Here is a 21,917-nt window from a genome sequence, read left to right as displayed (position 1 = left end):
GTTTGCCAACCCCTGATCTAAAGGAATGTGAGCAGGCAGGTTCTTTGTTGCAAAAGGTAGAGGCAAAGTCTCTTCTGCATTAAAACAAACTTACCTGCATGTTCACAAACATCTTTCAATCATCACTGAGCTGTGTACAACCCTAGCATAGCTGGCTCCTGGGAAAGAATGAAATCCGTGTACTACTTTATCTTGGCCTGGCCAGTCAAGATGACCAGTGATCCTGCACCCGGAAGATGACAAGGTAAAATGCCAGCGTGAGTTGGGTAAAAAAAATTGCAAACGGGCTAATTATGGCATGAGCTTTGGTTTTCTCCAGAGCCTCTAGAGGTGAGGATGTTGTGTTGCAGGCTGTTGCCAGTTTGCGGGCCTTGGACATACCAGGGTGGGCAGGACAATGCACAGTACCAAATCAGCAAACAAAAGATAGTCAAGGATGGCAGGGGTCAAGGCAGGCAGCAGACAAGCGAAATCAAGTATCAGTAATTCAGAGAATAGACTCCGGTGAGACAGGGGTCACCTAAGACACAGGGGAATGCAGGAGACACGGGTATCATGGGGGTCACCATAGACACAGAAGAACAGCACAAGGGAACAGACTGGGAAACAACAGACTGGGCGACAAGGGGTTAATTCAATCAACCAACAGGTATAGAGGAAATGCTCAGCAGAGTTAGGGGACTTGACACTAGTGGAGACACATTGAACAAATGCTGAGTGCTATGTCTGAGCCAGCTAAATAGCCAAGGATGATTAAGAGGCTATTTCCTGATTGGCTGACGGGAGGGGCAGGCGCACCCAGGATCAGAACTGCCCAAGAGTATGCACAGAAGAGAGGTGCCAGCACTTTATTGAGGAGGAGATAAGTGGGACATTTACTTTATTGCATAAGAAATATCACCTATCTCTTTTGCAGTAAAGAACCTAACTGGTTGAATTTTTTGTGTTTTAGGTTTAGAGAAAGCTAAAGCCTGCTATAAAGCAAGCCTTCCAGGGAAACTAAGGTAATCTTATCTGCCAGCTATCTACTCACCCAACACAAATGGTTTGGAAAAAAAGTGGGAGTTTGAAATCCTGCAAGCAATGTACTCCTGCAATTTGAGGCTCCTGGCTATTACTGAAAGGCACCGTTTTGTAGTCACCAGTATTGCCTGTAGGTTCCCTGCAGCTGATCTTCTTACCATTATTGATTACCCTTGTTTCAGAGCTAGAGACACAGTTTTGCTCCCTCATATCATGGGCACCTGTTTCCTAATGACTGGTGGCCTGGTGATCCAAATGCAGGAGAGGTGGGGGAAGCAAAGACTCACGGAATGGATAAAGCAGAAGCAGGGAGATACCTAAACTGCAGATCCTCAGGTACAGCTTCTATTCCAGGAAGGAGAACAGCGGCGCAGTATTGACCTCATCAAATTTTAGGATTTATCCTTCCTGCCTAGCCACCTTCCCCCTTACTTAAATCTCATAGACAAAACCTTCTGCAATGTTGAATTATTCCTTGCTACAGGCACATACCTGGAGATTCTCTACTATTAGGATGAATTCCAGGCAAAATCTACATTTTTCAAGTAATTGCTTATCTACACTTACCAAATCTCTATTACATAAAAATTGTCACTTTTTGAGTTCTGGTCCATTTTTATCAGCTGGCAGTATTTCTTTAAGGACTAAATAGGTGTGCAAAAATAGACATTCTATGGTTCCAGGTAACCTGTGAAACTGCTGCGTCTTAGCTGCTAAATAAATACAAAAGGATGCAAAATAGAACTAATAAAGGAATGTGAATTAAATATTATAAAATTATATTGAAAAGCTAACAAACAATTTGCACGGGAAACCATGACTTCTAACTTATTTTGATAGATTTGTTAAGCAATTATATAACACATTTATTGCTGCAAATGCCATTTGTGTAGTTTTTTAAAAACTCTTTATATCTGCATTTAGTAATTTTTTTAAATACACCATAACATTTTACAAGCATGGCAACAGAAAAAAGGACATCCTCAAATGTTCCTATGTAATTGGCTTGTTTTTTAAAGTTCTGCACAGTCTTTGATCTCTTAGCAGGGGACAGTGTTAACAATAATACAATAGAAGGCAATTAAATATTCATAAGGTTACATGAAGACTTCAAGCAAATCACAAGATTCAGTAGCATTTACCTTATTTTTATTACTCATAGATTTTTCCTAGCACAATTTTCTAATAGCCCAAGAAGATATATGGTATCATATACAGGGACACAGGAAGATGCAAAATGTGCCACTGTGCAAGGGTCCCAGACCCTCCTTAGCCAATAGGGGCTCTCACAGGGGCCCCAAGTCATTTCTGCAAAGGGGCCCACTTTTGGCTACGTCTGACACTGATCATATGATCATATAGTTACCAAAAGCATTTAGCATAGTGGGTATCTATATATAAAAAAAAATCATACATCAAGTTTACTTTAAACACAGCTTGATGCCAGCCCTTTACTGGGCTCCATAGCCAGATTCTCTATTTCCCATTACAAAATTTGGTAAAATTCTGCTGTCATTATATGATGCTTTTTCTAAAACAAAAGAAAATTTCTGTTTAAAAGAAGTTAGGGATCATTAGAAAAGAATTTTGGAAAATCTGTTGCTGCCTTTTCTAGGGAATGAAATTAGCAAAAATAATTATAACTTGGTATTTAGAAGTGATATATACCTGTTTGTATATATAATATGATATATTTATATATATATATATATATATATAAATATATATAGAGTCAGTTCACAGAGACAACCCTGTATTTTTATGCTATTCTGAGATAAGATGTTATGCCTTTGACCACTTGTGACACTATTGTATGGATGATAAAACTAGTTTGGCAATGTTGAAATCTGGAAGTTAAATGTGATTATTACATAAACTAAGTTGCCACAAAGAGCCATTCTTCTCTCTTTCTTCTTTTTATGATGTCTTTACATGGCAACCACATTTAAAGTGTGAGAAGAAAGCAAAATCTTTTGGGTTTTCATCTAATTTTGATCACTGATGTTAAATTGCAAATGTTAGGTGCATGCATTTAACTCCAGCTGTTGCAAGAGATACTTTGAGACTCCTTTTAGCATCAAATGGGAACCTGAACTGCCCAGGTGGCAAGTCCTGGGCAGATTAGTGGCATGACTTTGGACTTTGTAAAGTGCTGCGTATATAGTTGGTGCTAAATAAATACAATTCAATAATATTAATACCCAACATTTATAATATTACCCAACATGTAGATTATTTTTTTTTACACTCACCTGCTAATGATTTAGCAGGGACACAGAAATCAATAAAAGTTTAATAAACTGATGGCTCCTGACATCCACAGTTCGTAATCAAGCACTATGCCCATTTCTGAGCCGGATTATCTCAATGGGCCTGATTTTTTAAAGCTCACCAAGGCTGGAGAAATATACTTTCATCAATGAGGGTGGGTGATCCAGCAAACTTGAATGGAATGGATTTTCTCAAAGTAATTTGTTATTTGCAAGCAACTGTTTTGAATCCTGGACCAGATCCATTCTAGGTTGGCTGGAGTACCCAGCTTCACTGGTGAAAGTGTATCTTCTCTAGCCTTGGAGAACTTTAATAATTCAGATCCAATAGGTGGATAGAGGGTAATGATAGCTCTTTGCTATGTTGATTTTTTTTCTAAATTATAAGATGAATTTCACAAATAAAGAATATGTTGTATGTAAAATTCAGAATATCCTTGCAGAGCCTCTACAGCTACTACACCTTGGGTGACATTCCGATACAAGGATTTGGATCTAACTAAGCAAGAGGTTGGCAACCTGCTATAAAAAAAAATCAACCCTGCCTTACATAAAACAGATTTCTTATTCCAGCACCACTGTAAACAAAGTGAAAAGATGGCCATTTCATATAGAGAACAAGTGAAGCATACTTCTGCACTGCAAATCTGGAACTAAAACAACTATGACTTAATTTTTTATTACATTGGATTTTAGATAATAATACAATCAATGATTAATGATGCTTTATCTGCTGCAGCAAAGTCCTAACATCACCATCCCAATTTAATTTTCCTTATATTAGGAAACATTCTACAAGTACACTATGTGGGTAAAGGTTTGTGGATCCCTGACTATCACATATATAACATCATATATGTGATAGTCAGGGATCCACAAACCTTTACCCACATAGTGTACTTGTAGAATGATAGCATACATGATGGTATACATCCTAATAAAAAAGGGGTTATATTGTACAGTTGCACCCCCTGCCAGCACCCCTGCAGCTCATTATAAGGGAGAATTGTACACATTTCATCAAAACAAAATTTTAAGGTCAAGTACGGACAGTGGAAGGGAAGACGTGTCTCGAAAGAGGTCAGGTCTCAATGTAGGTCATTCAAGAACCTTATGATATCTTTCACCGGAAACAACTGAAATGTATAATTAGGAGGATTTTACTTTTGGCCATGCAGTAGGTTATAACATTCAGCCTATTGCTGGGTTCATTGTATATTCCTAAATATTTTGTCTCCTTCAGGCCCACCATGTTGATTTCTGGACAACCCAGGGATCAGCTACATTCACCTCCCACCAGACTATTCACCTATTAATTTTTCTTTAACCACCCTCTGGCTGCCAATTCTCCCTACCTGTCCTCTCCTCTTTGCCTTTGTACTACCCTCACCCCTTGCCCTTTGCATTATTTATACCGTCCTACCCCTATAAATGAGACCCACCCTCCTCATTCCCCCATCGCCACAGACTCATCCATTCTTCCCACCATTCAACTTCTGCTGCCTCTCCTGGTAGTTCTCTTCATTGGCTTCCATTTCACCGTAGAATGAAATTCAAGCTCCTGTGTTTTACCTTCAAATCCCTCCACAGGTCCCCACTTACATTTCTGACCTAATAGAAATATTAGGTCAGAAATGTCCCCCTCCCCCTGCCGCTCTCTTGGCTCCTCCAATGACCTACTAATGACTTCCTCACTCATAACCTCATCACACGCACGGCTCCAAGACTTGTCTAGAGCTTTCCCGACTCTCTGGAATGGTCTTCCTTGTTCTATTCAAGTTGCTCCTACTTTCTGTTCATTTAAAAGAGCACTCAAAACCCATTATTTCAAACTTGCCTTCCCCGTCTTCATCTGTCTTTTGAAACCATCATTACTTCCCACCACTACATATCCCCCTCCTATTGTGTGATACTTCCCCCACCTCCTAGATTGTAAGCTCTTCTGGCAGGGTATTTTGCTTCTCCTGTGTCACTGTCTGTATTTGTCTGTCATTTGCAACCCCTATGGATCACACTATTCACATTGAGCATATCAGATATTTATGGATATTTGCATTGTTGCTTGTGTGTAATTATGAAGCCCTTGTACTCATCACACCTCATATTTATTAGGAAGAAGCACATTGCAGTCAGGTAACTGATAACAGATAAATGACAGGAGTATCTTGACACATACAAACAGCAATGAAGTGCAGGAATTTATAGCCAACAATGGGATTACAGCTGAATTTTAGATGGACTAGTAGAGGGGTTATTGCTCTCAGTCTGGTGTTGATTAAAGTAGAGCTATGACTTGATTGCAGCAATTATTAATAGGTGCATGTTACAGTGATTCATCTGCAAAGACCCACAAATACCTGGTAACATGCCAATGAAGTCCTTTCAGTTCAGCTTCTTGTGGAGTGGCTACAATGCTGCACTGCTCTTGAATTTAAAGCAGTGTTGCCCCCTCCATGTAGGCTTTAGGGATGTGGCTGTTGGCATTGTCACTCCTGAATCCCAAGCCTGTGCTTAACTAACCCTAGTTCCCATGTCATGACAACAAAAAGTTTATGCGCACATTTAAGCCATTATTGGGCTTCCAGGCCTGTGCATTATTTCTAGCTGGCCTGCGGTGGCTCAGTGGATAGCACTCTGGCCTTTGCAGTGCTGGTTCCCAGGTTCAAATCTCGGCCAGGACACTGTATGGTTTGCAGGTTCTCCCAGTGTTTGCGTGGGTTTCCTCCGGGTATTTCATTCTCCTGTATTAGACCCTAGACTGTATTAATGACATATGACTATGGCAGAGACATTGGATTGTGAGCCCCTTTGAGGGACAGCTAGTGACATCATTATAGACTTTGTACAGTACTACATAATATGATGGCGCTATATAAATACTGTGTAATATTAACCTGAGCTCCCCTAGAAAAACAATATAAGGTATCTACCCATTTTTTGATTCATGACTATACAATAATCCCAAAGTGAAGACCCAACACTGGCTCCCCTATGGTTGTTCTTGGATGATAACACGAAGCCTGTACCCATATGTGCTGTGGTATTGTGCGGGCACCCATGTGCAATAATCTTAACTAGCCCCACAAGAGCTAAGTTTGGATAAGCTATTGCAACCAGGGCATGCAGACAAATGCAAAGTAATGCACCAAATATAATATTGGTGGGCAGATGCATGTTCACCGTTCTGTATCAGGACAAATAAAGCAATATATGACTACAGAACTCTGCCACTCTCATATGGTCTATAATATAGAGGGTCAAGGTTTTGTGATGTAATGTATGACAGTCAAATAAATTCAAGATTTCTGGCAGGATCAGTAAGTATTGTTTGGACTGTATACTTACCAGACACAAAACACAACAAGTTTGTTTAAGTTGTGCTTAACTCGTTAATGTCCAATATGTCACCTGCAGCACTGGATATCTATGCCTTTCATCATTTTAATACAACCCTTATAAATGCCAGTGGCACAATTATCCTAATTCAAATGCTGCACACAAGGGGGAATAATTCTGAAAGCAGCAAATTAAACACACATGCACTAATGCTTTGAAAATATACGGCGTGCAGCAGTTTTTCATTAATATCTGACTTTTTCCTGATTCAAATATGATGAATGGCATCCAGCTAGAACACTGTGTATTAATTCTGTGATGTGTGAGTTTCTGATCAGCAATCAACAGGTCAGTAATTCTCAGGATTACTCAACTCATAAAAATATGTTTTAGTGGGAAAGAAACAGACTAAGCCAAAAAAATCATTTTTAGACTTCTGGGCTGACTTTCTGGCCAATGTGCAATACTAAATCACACTGGAGACAAACTGTTTTTTTTCCAAGGAATATTTTGCATCTGATGACTTCCAAAAACTAGTGCTGAGATCTGCAGGGTCAGTTCCTGTAAATGGCCACAGGATGGCGCTCACGCCCCTTTGATCTAAATAGCAATAGCCAAATCAGTAACCACCCACAAGCCATGCAGCCCTCTGCTCCTGTGTACAGGTGGTTGTAAAATTCTGCAGAGTGATGGAAAGCAAAATGACAAATATTTAAAGATTGCATATCATGCCTGGATGAAAGAGGAACAGCTTGCATGAGTTGAGAACAGCTGCTGTCTCCAGAAGGTAAGTCACCATATTCAATCTTGTCTGCAGTCTCAGTAATGCCAAAAAAAAGTATTTAGCTGCTGGCTACAATGTCACTGCAACTTAGCTATAAATAGACTGAATTGCCAGGAGATATTATTAAAAGAACATTGGGTTTGTCAGAAGCCATGCAAAAAGATGTGTAAAGTGCAATCACCTGCAGCAACCAAACTGTAGCTTGGAGAGCAATAGAGGTTACTATAAGTAACCAACAATCAGTAAATCTTATTGGCTTGTTGAGTAAAGCAAAGCGATGTGATCTATAGTATTTAGAAATTATTCTTCACAGCCTTGACTACAGTACACTGAAATCTAAGCTGAGCGCTATAGGATCGCTGCATCACCGGTGCACTTTGCAATTAATGAATAAGCTTTTTGTTTAAAGCAACAGATTGAAAGTGCAGAAGTATCCTACTAATGTATCATAGTTATCCTTTTATAACTGATTTTATGTTGTTTAAAACTGTCACAAAAGTGTGATCTGGTGTGGATATGGATATAATTTTTTTTTGGGATAGTGCGTAGTTTAATAATTTTGTTGACCATGCAAATCACATTTCTCTCTCTTACTTCTAAAGCAAAGGAAATAGAATATGTGCCAGTATTGACTCTCTAAAAACCTAGACACAGAGACCGTTATTCTAAGCTGAAATTAATATTCAGACTTTTCTAGTGGGATTCTTGTTCCAAGTCAGTGATGTCAGAAAACCTTCCAATTGTCCCTGGTTTGCAGAGACTGTCCCTCTTTCAGATCCAAATCCCCCTTTACTCCTCAGTTCTCCTTCTTTTTTTAGGTGGGTGTATATACCATTATATAAAAATGTATCATGTAACTATAAAAAAGTGTTTTTTGCACCAAACCTTTCACCAACTCTTTAAATCCTTATGTATGATATTGGAATATAATATTCTAAAAAATGTAGCAGTTGTCAAAAGATTTAACCTATCACTTGCATTTTCCGTTTTTTTAGTCCGAAAAAGCAGAGCATGCTACTTCGAGCTAAAAAGTATCCCCTTCCCTTTTCCCAAAAATTGGGAGGTATGTATTATTTTGTGAAGCTAGGATTAGGGTAGCAGAACCACAACTTGGACCTTTAAAAAGAAATCATCATTGGCAGCCCTGACTTGTTTTACATTACGCATAAAGTAGGCATGCAAAGTGCAATGCTCCATAGCTATCAATCAGAATCCAATCACCTTTCATTGATTATCTGAACAATTACCAGAACAGCACTCTCTTTTTATTTCTTTTTTGGAGAACCATAGTATTATCTTTCATTGCCATTTGAAACATAGAAAGTCCCTTCCCGTTTGTTGATCCTCTCATATGGCGTTCGGTGTGTTACTGAGCCCTGTAGTGCGCACAATAACTTGGTGTTCTTTTTCTCAGCACAATTGATGGCTGGACATAGCGGGGAGTCTGCTTTCCAAGAAAACAGCAGATAATTCATTTCCAGTACTTGTTACACAAGCCAACCCATGTTTTTATAGCTTCAATAGACTGGGCAGTGGTAAAACCTTGGCTATGTTTTGGCTGCTCTTATCACCTGAATATGGACTTGATGTAATGACTGATCAAAGAGCTAAGTCTACAAGCTGTTTACAAGAAGTTTTGTAATTCCTGCAAGAAATTATTACCTTGAGCTGATTTTTGTAAACCCAGTCTGTTCCTGGATCTGCACACTTCGGTATAGTATACTAAAGGTACATCTAAGTTCCTATTTATCTATGTTTTACCCAACATTGACATGTTGTTTCACGTTGGAATGTTGGGTGAAAATTGTGCAAATATTGATAAATAGACCCAACAGACACAGCAGGACTGTTCAGTCAATCCAGCACCACTGGACGTGGACATCCCCCATGCAATTGTTGTCATATGACTGTCTTTTCTTTTTGTTTTGCCCCACCAGGACCTTTGATAGGTCCACTAACCCCTGGGTTCTGTTCTGAATTTTTATGGGATGTTTTAAAAAATGATAGTCTAGTGATCCGATGATGCCCACACTGTTTTATTTTGAGTTCTTGGGTGGTTATTCAAAAAAACCCAGATAAAGGTATATTAAATTACACTTCTAACCTATTGAGGGCTTTGGGGCCGATTTCAGCTCCAGTACCTGGTAATAGTTGAGCTGTAACAAATATGATCAAATGTTGAGACTTCACTGTCAGTGAGTGACTAAGCCAAGGGATTAACATGGCAACCAAGGCCCATGCCTTTAAAAACAAATCAGTGATATCAACTTCTACATTTCTACCCTCACAAGTTCACTTTAAGGCAGACATGAAAGGTTATGTAAGCTGCTATTTTTTTATTTGATTCTAAAAATCTGCTTGCCTAGTTTGTGTTCTGATCCTCAGCCTTTTTTTACAGACTGAGGTTGCAGCTCAGGTGTTTAGAAAATTCCGTTTTCTGCAAGCCCTTTTCAGATTGAAAATACTGAACCCAAATGATGAACTTTACATCCAGTCAATTAGCTTTCTTTAGAATGAGATCAGCAATGGCAGCGTCTATAGTATATCAGTGGTAGGTCAACTTTAAATGAGGGCAACAAGTTTCCTGCTGCATACAGATTTTGCCTTTTATCTGTCTTTCATGAAGCAACTAATGACTTCTTTTTTGGGCTTCTCATATTTATTCTGTAAGGATAAGACTAATATGTAAAGTGTAGAAACTATTATTGTTTTGCCAGCTGTCGATTGATGTAAAATAATCTTAGTGGGTGGCTAATCTTGGTGCTGCCTCTTTGAGTTGAAAATGGAAATCCCCAATAAGGAGAGTTCTTTGCTTTCATCCAACATCAAACCAGTAACACCAAGAAAAAATTAAGGAAATAGGGTTGATAAACCAGGACAGAGGCTATTAGGGGTTCTTTGAACAGTGGTGGTTTGATTTATTTGCGAGGGTATCTTCATAGTTCTTACACCATCACTCTGCAGAGCCTATGGTAGAGCTTCTTCTCTTGTCTCTTATGAAAGTAACCACTGACCACCAATGATCTGTTGAGCAATTGTTTGAGTTCTTCCCTCATTGATACAAGGAAACACTCCTCTGACCAACAATTTAAGGGATCATCATACTACAGACCACCATTGTATGGAGGCTTGTCTAAACATGAGACAACTTATACAGACCACGAATGTAAAGGATGCTAATCCACTGACCACCATGTATTGTTGTTGAATATCCATGTATAGAAAAACTATACAGACCTCAAATGTATGAGGATAATATTCCCCTGATCACCAATACAAAGGGACTTTTCTCTACGGACAGCTGGTATAGTCACTAATGTAGAGGGTACTAATACACTTACCACCAATCTATATGGGGACCTCTTCTTTGACCGGCAGGTCTAGGGGCTTGTCTTCTCTGACCACCAAGTATAGGGGCTTGTCTTCTCTGACCACCAAGTATAGGGGCTTGTCTTCTATGACTACCAAGTATAGGAGCTTTTCTTCACTGACCAACACTACATTTACCACCAAGGTAAAGAGGCATTTCCCACTGACTATAAATGAAAGAGGGCACTATACTGATTACTATTATGTGTGGGCACTATTCTGACCAATGCTAGAGGGGATTGTTCCACTTATAACCAATGCAGAAGGGCATTCTTCTTCTGGCCACTACTCCATTGATCACCAATATAAGGGGGCACTTCTTCATCAACCTCCAAAGTAATCTTTCATTAACCACCAATGCCAATGGGTATTTTTCTATTAACCACCAACGTAAAGGGTGTTACAATTTTCACTTTTAGGACGTCTGTTTCCCATTAATGTTTATTTCTTTTCAATTATAATACAAAATATATTTGGGTCATATTGAACAGGTGTACACCATGTTCTTTATTTCATCAACGCCTATTTATCACTTTTATATATATAGTCAACCCCTGAATATATTTGTAGCAGAGGTTCTCTGAGCTCTAAAAAAATGTTTCAGGAATTACTTTGGAGTAAAAGGGTTCAGAAATTTTGGAATAAAGCCACTAACCTGGACTAGGGGCAAAACAGAAGTCAATCGACAGCATGATATATATTTATATGAAGAAGATGGTATAAATAGTATATCTGGGGTTCTCAAGCTTAGCTTTCAAGTACCCCACTGGGTAATGTTTAATGGATTGGACATTGAGTACAGCTGTGCTAATTACTAAGACAATGAACTTGATTATTTCACTAGTACGAGATGACGGAAATGTGGATTGGGTATTTGAGGGCTGGTGTTACGAAGCTCTGTAGTATGGCATATATGATATTATTATACATTAGCAGTGTTTCCTTAATTATAGGGAATGCTTCTAGTTCACCTTGGGTAATCTGCACATCACCAATATGTCCCTTCACACTTCAGTGCTTTACTAATTCATGTGTTTTTCCAAGTAAGTCTTCCATTCCCTTTCAATTGTACTGCAATGCACGAAAAGCCTTTAGGTTGAGTTCAGACTTTGTTGCACATCTATGGGGTAAATGATACAATAATACAGTTCATATAAATATCAAAACTCTCACGGCAGCCAAAGCCCTTTGACGTTGTCTGGACCTTGAAGCACCTGCTTTATTTTCTTTATTCTTATTTTCTTTGGACTGGGTTCAAGTAGTTAAATGGTTTATTTTTTTGGTATTACTCTTTTGTGGCTTCCTTCCCTTATTTCATTTTATAGGAACTGAATGTAGCAGAAATGTGGAATCATTATTTACAAAGCAGATGTAATAGCCACAATCCCTATCAGTCCCATTTAAGGTGTCTCCGGTCTATTGGTGATACTAGGGGCTATGTGGAGGTCCACTATATGATAAAAGTGGACCAGTACTGGGCTATTGTCTAAAAAAATGTACAAAATTAAAATAAAAAATATTAAAATAACACAAATGTGTGCATAACACTAGATGCACCATCAATTATATAAAATAACTGGAGGGGAACTCTGGTGACCTACCTAAAAGGGGGTGGTGAGGCAACAGACAGGAGAGCAGTCACCCTAATTCCAAGCTAAAGACAAAAATATATTTGCCCAAAACAAAAATGCTTAATACATACTCACAATTTCAGTAAATTTCTGCATGAATGGGACTTGGAACAAGCTTAAGCCCATTGGTACACAAGGCTGATCCTTACTATTTGGGGCTTTTAGGTAGAATATAGTGATATCTTAGTCAGTACTTTAACCACAGCCACTGGATATATGTAGCAAACCACCTGCCTAATAGTGTGTAGGTTCAAATTGTGCTGCCAAAACTTTTTGAGACATGGACTTCACTCCATGAGCCCCACAACACCCCTTGGTATCAAAAACAAAGATGCTAGCAGCAGATTCTTTGGTTCCACCTGCATTCTCCAGCCTGCCTCCTTTCTATAGTTCATTCTTGCAATTTTGGCTATAGTGGTTCTACTGTGGGTTCAGCCAGATATGCTAGTCTCTTCCCGGTGCATGAGCCTAGGGAGGTCCTTCCTTGGACCACTTTTTGTAGATACTAACCAATGCACACCGGGAATACCCCAAAAACAGTTTGCAATTTGGAAATGCTGTGACCTTTTGCTTCTAGTCATTCAGATCTTGCACATTTTTCCTTCTTCCAACACATCACCTTCAAGAGCTGACTTAAAAAGTTCCTACTTAAAAAGAAACCTTCCTTGATGGGTGCCATTGTAACAAGATGATTCTTATTATCCCTTAACTGACCATAGATTCCTCTATATCCACCTGTCTTCCATGGGCCAAAAAAAACAAAACAACTTTAATATTAAACCAGACATAATTATATATATTTGTCTTTCCGAAACTTTAGATTGGTCTGCAGTATACATGTGAGATTATGATTGCTATATGGTAGCTGTGACTGGAAATTCACAGATGTTACCGACTGCTGAGTTCTCCTAATGAGGCAAACATTATTCATCGTCCACCAACATCCATATTCAGAGAGAGCAGGCACATATTTCAGCACTATTATAAAAGGTCATTCTTGATTTTGGAAGGATAAATGGCTACAAAAATGGATATGTTTCCTAATGTGTGAGTCAATTAAAATGTTCCTGTTCTGAACCATTTTATCACAAGCAAAAACAGTAACCAAATATAACCAGCCTGCAGGATAATGTTAGGGGGCAATCAAGGCTTTCTTCATCATCATCACTTCTATAAATACCTAGAATGAAAAGATATAAATATATGGATACCAAACTGTTTAAACCAAGTTTTTGGAATGGTCACATGACTTATAAGGTCCTGTCCCTTCCTAACTTTTCTCAGTGCTAGGCAGTACTAGAAAATAATTAAACAGCAAGACCCAATGTGTTATGTGACCCTTTCAAAGCCAAAGCCATAATACTTTCATGACATCACTTGGCTCCTTCCCCTTCCTCTTGTGGAATCTGGTAAAATATATATATATATTTTACCTGCTGAAAGGATGCTGAGTTCTGTTCAGCCACACTTTAGATCCAGGTAACAGCTGTACACTGTACAGTCATCTCCCTGTTGTTCTCACCTGTAAACCTGCTGACAAGATTGCAGACTAGCGGCATAGGTCAGACTCCCCCTCCCTGTCTGGGTAATGCTGTGCAAGGAAATATCAAAGGTAGATATTAAAATGGATTAAGTATCTGTGACAGTTCAATGTAAAATATATTTTTAATTAGAATAAATTGCAAGCAAATCTGCCTAGAGTTCAGCTTAAAAAGAAGCCTACTATTTCCGGTCTTCTAAAAATGTTTTTTACATTATGTTATTACATTAGGTTATTGAAATGTTACCTGGCTGTACTTTATTAATTTTATTTTTGTAAAAGAGTAGAAAAGGGTTAAATCTCATGTTTGTTTTTTTATGTACCAATAAGGGCTTGCATTAGAAGATTACCCTTCCCCTCAGTTTTGGGGACAACTTCCTTACACTTTCTAAAAGACCAATGTTTATCCATACATAAAGAAAAGGTAAATGCCCCCAATGCAAACACCGGACACAGTAAAAGGTTTTAATCCTTCTCAAATCTATCCAAAAAAATAGATATTACTTCTTTAGTCTGCAACAAACATACGTAAGTTTAAGGCAAATACATGCGTGGAGACACATTACATAATAAAAAAAAAATTAAGTATATATATATATATATATAAAATTATGAGGTGTTTAAGTGGGGTCCCCAAATTTGTAGTTCATCACATTGAGAAAATGGGTGTGACTTTGTTGAATAACCAATAACAATAGTTAATCAAAAATTTGTTGATTCAGACTGTTTTCTTATCTTGAGGTCGTAGCATGATGTCCACATAATTGTGCTGAACTGTTCAATACCAAAACTTTTTCTTTTACAAAAAAATAATTATATAAATAAAAACAGATCTTTTGCTTAACATAAAACATGGCTAACTTAAAATTAATATTATACGTTGGGTCTTATTTAATAAAGCTTTCCAAAACTAGAGAAGATAGACTACCATGGGAGAACATGGATGATCCATCAAACCTGGAGTTAATCAGGACCAGGATTAAAAAAATTCGCCAAATGATAGCAAATGTTTTTAGGAAATCTATTCCAGTTTTGCTGGATTACCCAGGTTCAACTATAAAAGTCTATTTTAATAAATCATGCCATTTTGATTAGCCAGGCAGAAATGACGTAACTCCTGCCATGTACAGCTTAGTGTTCATTGAAGAAAGGTTTGCTATCAGGCAGGTAAGTATATTTTAATGGAGAAGGGTCCTTAACTTCTAAAATAAATAACCTACCTGCTTGCAATTTCTTATCGTTAAAATTAAGTTCTACTTTGGTCAGAGTGAAATCAGGATGCTAATTTGTATTCTTGTTCCAGGTCTATGTTTCAGAAAGTATTGAAGCTGCTGGATCAGCATGACATCCAGGCTACTAGTGTTTTCAATAGGAGAGGCCAACAGTGGCAGCCTCAGTATTTACTTGGTGTAGTTTTGTTAAGGTAAGAAAAGATATAGACTTTTTTCCTATTTGTCCAGTTTCTTCATTTAAAAATTGTAAATGTCTATATCTTATATTGTTTGCAAATATTATCATTGTGCCCAGTGCTTTCTACTATATATAAAGATGATGGATCTCAATGACAATCTGTGCATGCTCTGATAATGTGCTGTGTGTTCTGTGATGGTGCTTTTTGTAGACTCTGTATGTGCAGTACTGGTCTGCTTTGTGGGCTCTTTGTGCATGCGTTTTTTTTGTCTTATGTGTGTGTGCTCTGTCTGTGTGTGTTTTCTGATTGTTAATGGGCAATGTGTGTGCTCTGTCTGTGTGTCTTCTCTGATTGAGAATGTGCTTTGCATGTGCTGTGCCTGTGTGTCTTCTATGATTTGGGAATGTGCAATTTGTGAGATCTGCCTGTGTGTCTTTTCTGATTGAGAATGTACAATGCATGCGCTCTGCCTGTGTGTCTTCTCTGATTGAGAATGTGCAATTTGTGTGTGTCTTCTCTGATTGAGAATGTGCAATTTGTGAGATCTGCCTGTGTGTCTTCTCTGATTTGGGAATGTGCAATGTGTGTGCTCTGCTATGACTGAGAATGTGTTTCTGTGTGTGCATGCTTTGTGAAATCTATCTACTTCATGTGCTATGTGTGCTCGTTCTGTGTGTATTCCCAGCTTGTGCACGCTCTGACTTTGTATGCCCTGACTGTGTGCCTAATGCTCCGTGTTTTGACATTTTCAATTTGTGTTTTGGCTGTGCATACTTTGTACATGCTGTGTACCTAGGTGGCCTGTGTGTGCTCTGAATGTGTCATAAATCCTCCAGCCCTACTAACAAGTCACAAGAAGTCCTCTTTATGTATTTATAAAATACCCCATACCTTTTCTTTGAAATAACAATGATGGTATAACTAAATTATTTTTTAACAGGACTGCTTATGTACTGTACTGGGTTTCTTGCTGATTCTGTCCTAAGCCCCTGGATTGCTCTCCATTGTTTCCTTCCCGCAAAATCAAACATACGGAACACTCCATTAACTTCAGTTCTGGAACGATGAGGGTATGTGGGTATGAACTTAGATATGCCAGTCTGGTCTAAGATTAAAACTCCGGGACGATTATACAGAAACACAACCTTTGATGCTGAGATAAAACAGAAGAATACTGATTTCTCAATATTCTTCATTTCATCATGCTGTTGTTTAAAGCTGAACTCCAGCCCTCCCTTCAGCCTTGCACTGTTGTATCAGCTCCTATCCTGTACTGAAATTGTTCACTCTGATTTCACTAGTCACTGGTTTGCAGTAGAAGCTGCAGTAAGTTAGACAGAGCCAGCCTCATTTACTAGATTAAGGACATCCAGCATCATCAAGTTCTTTTCTCCCCAGCATGACTGTCCCCAGTTCTTTGAGCCTGATTTAATAAAGCTCTCCAAGGCTGGAGCGGATATACTTTCATCAGTGAATCTGGGTGATCCAGCAAACCTGGAATGGGTCTGGTCCAGAAAACATTTGAAAACATTTGCTATTTAGACCAGATCCATTCCAGGTTTGCTGGATCACCCACCTTCACTGATGAAAGTATATATTCTCCAGCTTTGGAGAGCTTTAATAAATCAGGCCCTTCCAATCATCATGGCATTACCTAGGGAAGTCTGCATGCAAATATAATCTTTCTTGGAAAAAGTCATTTTGATATTTGCATAGCTCTTCCCATGAGCCATCTCACTGCTTCCATTGGCTATGGGGCTTTGAGAAAAGTACTGAAGCAGGGTACTATGAGGTTTTCAGGAAGCCTCTACCGTGTCTCCCACCCACCATGATCTGATTGCATTACATTGGGGAGCACAGAGACTCAATGATGATATTATAGTGTCTGCAATAAGTTATGCAATAAAAATGTTAAAGTTTCATTTAAATGTTTCATTAGCCTGTTAATGAAGCTGGATAAAGAAAGGAAGTAGTGAAGGCACAATATAAGTAGACTTTATCTCAATATAAGTGAACTTCATCTTTAAGTTTTAATTGGAATTATGATTTTTTCTGCACTGGGTGCAATCATTTTATTGGTGGTCAATGGGAGCTGAATCACATGGCATAAATACGATGTACTCTTTGGTTAATCCAGTTGAGCGTTGCACTAACTCTCCAACAATTGGTTAACTTACATAAGTGTGTATCTAACTATTATCTAACTATAGTGTTATTTATGTAATTTTGATGATAGATTATTTCAACATTTATTGTCATCACCTTGTATTTATATAGCACCACCATATCACTCAGCGCTATACAAAGTCCATAGTCATGTCACTAACCGTCCTTCAAAGGGGCTCACAATCTAATGTCCCTACCATACCATCATTTGTCAATGAGGCCAATTAACCTACCTGCATGTTTTTGGAATGTGGGAGGAAATCAGAGTATGCAAAGGAAACCCACGCAAACACGAGGAGAACATAGAAACTCCTGAGTCCTAGCTGGGATTTGAACCTGGGACTCTTGGGCTGCAAAGACAAATGTGTTAACCACTGAGCCACCATGCTGCACCAAGGATTTATTGAGTTGCTAAAAAAAGACCGCCTTACCCAAAAAAGTAACCTACTACCCATTTTTCCATGGGGTTCTGGTACCCAGGTAACATTTCAGAGTATCCCAGCACTGCTCATTCCCAATGGTCATACAGAACTATAATGCATTTCCAAATCTTCTCTACAGTAGAATTTATAAGGTGTTTTTTTGATTATTTTTCTGTTAATAACACAATCTGTCCTCTATCTTAGTAAATTGGAAACAATGACTTTATGAAGAGGGGACTTCAACCTTCAATCAACATGTCAGCATACATGCACAAAGAATTCTGTCAGTTGCAGCCAATGCAGCATGGCGGACATGGAAAGGGTGACATCAAAAATTCTCCATCAGCCATAGCATCTCCTGAGTACAATGCCAATCAGAACCTCATGACAGTAGACCAGAGCCCGGTGTACCTTTCATCTTATATGGAAAACAGACATGATTATTCCTCTATAGCTTTTTGCAGCCCTTCTGTTATAAACTACAACCTCCCGGGAAATACTAGTGACTCTGACAGTTCCTTAATGAGACAATCTATGAGCCCCAGTTTAATGTGGACAGCTCCAGATCATATGTCACCCGTGACTTTACATTGTCAGTCCTCACTGTTATATGCAGAACCACCCAGGAGCCCATGGTTTGAAGCCAAACCGGAGGAACATGGTTTGCCAATGAACAGGTAAGACTATAAGACTCCAAGACTATATATAAAAGGGAACAAACAAAGCTATATAATACAGGAAGATGAGTATTACAGCCCATTCATTAATTGCATGAAGCAGCATGTAGCATAACGCAAACTAATTGGAGGAGACTGACGGGTCTAACAACCTGGCACTCCCAACTTTTTTTTTCTTACATTTAAGCAATTTATTTGCACTATGCAAGTTGTGGTTTGAGGATTGTTAGACCATACCACTGCTTTATAGATTGGATCCTAAGAGTATGTGCAGTTTTCTTTACTATGCTGCTGAACTCCTGCTAAAAGAAATTTGCAAGCAATTGCTGCTACCTTCATTCTGCAGCACCTGATTGCAAATACCATTGAAAGCCTGATACAAACGGCACAGCTGTAAATTATATGTATGTGTGTTTGAAGTTTAGTTTAGCAGCAAATGAATCAGGTATGCTGCAATGCAAGGAGAATAGCTGAGAGAGAGCAGAGCAACAGAGACATGAGCTTATCAGTGGGCTGCTGCTCCTTTCACTGCTCAGTCATACAGTGGGGAAGGGATGGAGACCTGCAAGTGAAAGTGAAATGTGAGCAAAGAAAAATCAGGTCTTCTCCCCGGTATTGTAAGTAAGTACTGTGTGTATCCTAGAACTGGATAGACAGTAATATAAATCTTTTGACAGGTAATATGAAAGTCAATATATAAATATATATATATATATATATATATATATACATATATTAATTAATTATATTTAAAATTTATCATTCATTTTTTGATTGTCTGTAGTAGGGTGGAATTCTGTAGCCTTTAATTTAATGATGTCTCACTAATGTAAGTTAGATTTCTAAACAGAAATGGAGGAAACTTTTTTTTTTAATATTAATTTTTATTGGTAGAAAGAAAACAACACACAATACAGGATACAGAAACTTTAAAGATAACTGAAAGAATCGTTATAACAGAAGTACAGGGCATTCAGATAATTTAGAAAATAAGTATTGTACGAGATAAACAGGAACAACAGTCATATTAACAGACATATGAATGTGTTTCTGGAGGAAACTTTTAATTGCAAATGTAATTAGTACCACATTTTATACGTACAATTTATATTTTTCCTGTTTTCTGTATATTTAGGACAAAATTTTCCTTTTGGATCACAATAGATATAAAATATGACAAATTGATTAACCACTTCTGCTCCTATCTATACCCCTTTTATTTGTTTGGCCAAACGTTATAGTTGCCTAACATAATAATGTTAGGCAACTATAACCAATAAAAAATAAAATAATGATTGCAAACAGAAATCTCCTATTTTTTTCGTGTGCATTACATTCTTGCAGTATAATATAATAAAATGCAGTAAAGTAATACACACAAAAAAATTGGACTTTTCTGTTTGCAATCATTATTTTATATTTTATTGGTGCTATAATTGATACCTGGAGGGGCTCCTGTTGGCTGAGGAGGTTCCAGGGCCCTCTTTGCACTTCCCTATGTACCCCCTGCTTTTTGGTTATGCCACACTGAAAAAAATAACTTTTTTATTGATTTAAATGTTATAATTTGCATTGGATTATTTTTTATCACCAAAAAAACAAATAAACAGAATCATCATTTTAATGCTCCCTTCTAGTAAAAGGGGCAAGTTACAGAATCTGCAATAATTTAAATTTTAAAATACTTTTGGATGGAAGAACACATGTTGCGGTCTGTAATGTTAATGGGATTTGGCTCTGCTTTAATATGCCAATTGGATGTATTCACATGGGCTTCACCATATGACGACACCTCCCTTTATCCATTCCGGTTCTTCAATAAATCTGGTAAATCTAAAGCCAACTGACAGTGGCTTATTTCTGCACCTTGTTCTGGCTTGGCCATGTGCTAAAAAAAGATGCCCTTTGGCATCTCCATTTTGTTGGCCAGGAACCTTGTCCTGGCACTGCCTACGGTGCATCAAGTTCGTGGCTGGTTTATACCAAGGGCCTACCATGTGTAATATAACACCCAGGGAATAAATTTATTGCTCAGATTACAGTCTGCTCTTGGCTTCATGGTGGTGTTTAGTTCATACCATAAAAACCACACCTAGATTGGCACGATATTTAAATGTCTTGTGCACCCTGGACTTTTAAGCAATCCTGTTGTCTTGTAGGTTACTTTAATAGCTGCGAAAACACAAGCAGTCGAGGAACCTGTTAGGGAAATAAAAGGTATTAAGCTCTTGATTAAAAAAGATTTTAATAACTTTTTATTTAGGGACAGTTTGGTAACATTAAAAAAACATGGAAAATGTATTGGTGAATTGACTTACTACTTTTTCTACATTGACTGCAGGGAAGTCATGAAGAGAAAATCCATTGGAGGTGAATGCACTAACCACATTGGAAGTAACCCCGGTTCTAAAAGAGACACCCACTTCTGTGCAGTGTGCAGCGACTACGCCTCCGGCTACCACTATGGAGTCTGGTCCTGTGAGGGCTGTAAAGCTTTCTTTAAGAGGAGCATCCAAGGTATGTTCAGCTCTCTCGGATCTTGTTGCTTGGGTTGATTTAGGACATTCCATTCCCTGGTGCTGAGTGTTCCGAAGTGATTAATGTATTCAGATTATTAATGAGGTCTAATAATGATTGTTGTGTTCAGCTAAAGCCTTCTGTGCTCAGCAAGTTTTAAAAAGCAGGCAACGTTTCAAATTAGCGTTATTTGTATTATAAGTATGGTCAGACTAGCAACGGTGCAATTCTGGAATTTGCAAAAAGGGCTGGAATGTATTCCGGAGTACTTATGGACAGATGGCAGCACCTGGGGTTTGTATTAACATCACAGAAGCTTTAGTTAAAGGTTCAGTCCAGGTACGATTCAAACAGAAGCTTGGGATGCTTATGGAGGGCATTGCTTACCTTAGGAGCGTCCATCCCTTATGAAGTCATAGCTCCAGGGTACTAGCCCACTTCTACTTATTTTTAGTAATTGCGTGGTCTGGGAATTCATTAGGAGTACCTGCTTGCAATGGCTGGATAACTCTTCCCAGCCACCCACTGTAGGTTCCTTGTGGTCTTCAAACCTACTGTAGGCTTTTGAATCTGATTGGCATTACAGCAAGCCCGTACAAAAGAAGTTACATAATATGGAAAGAAAGCTGACCAACCAAGACACAGATTCAAAGATAACATGCGTATAGAGCTCTTTGAGATCTGGTGGAGTAGGTAGAATAAAAACCAGAAGATAGTAAACCTAGTGCATTGTCTTTGACTTGCATCTGACTTTGGTATAGTTGCACAGTT

The 21,917-nt window shown here is 38.4% G+C and overlaps 1 protein-coding gene across 3 annotated transcripts in view; it reads left to right on the top strand.

Moving 5' to 3' along the window:
- Positions 1–7,281: 7,281 nt before the first annotated feature.
- ESR2 (estrogen receptor 2) overlaps positions 7,282–21,917 on the top strand; it is a 34,168-nt gene continuing 19,532 nt past the window's right edge. For 2 of the 3 annotated variants that reach the window (XM_072428492.1, XM_072428493.1), the window contains exons 1-4: positions 7,282–7,416; positions 15,257–15,376; positions 18,157–18,629; positions 20,971–21,146. In XM_072428492.1, the coding sequence (XP_072284593.1) occupies positions 18,178–18,629; positions 20,971–21,146 (628 nt within the window). In that variant the 5' untranslated portion in view covers positions 7,282–7,416; positions 15,257–15,376; positions 18,157–18,177. Of the gene's footprint in view, positions 7,417–15,256; positions 15,377–18,156; positions 18,630–20,770; positions 20,847–20,970; positions 21,147–21,917 lie in introns of those variants that run through there. The other variant, XM_072428494.1, reaches the window with a different exon arrangement.

This window comes from Pyxicephalus adspersus, chromosome 12, assembly GCF_032062135.1.
Source record: "Pyxicephalus adspersus chromosome 12, UCB_Pads_2.0, whole genome shotgun sequence".
Lineage (NCBI taxonomy): Eukaryota > Metazoa > Chordata > Amphibia > Anura > Pyxicephalidae > Pyxicephalus > Pyxicephalus adspersus.
This window is presented reverse-complemented; position numbering and strand designations above follow the sequence as displayed.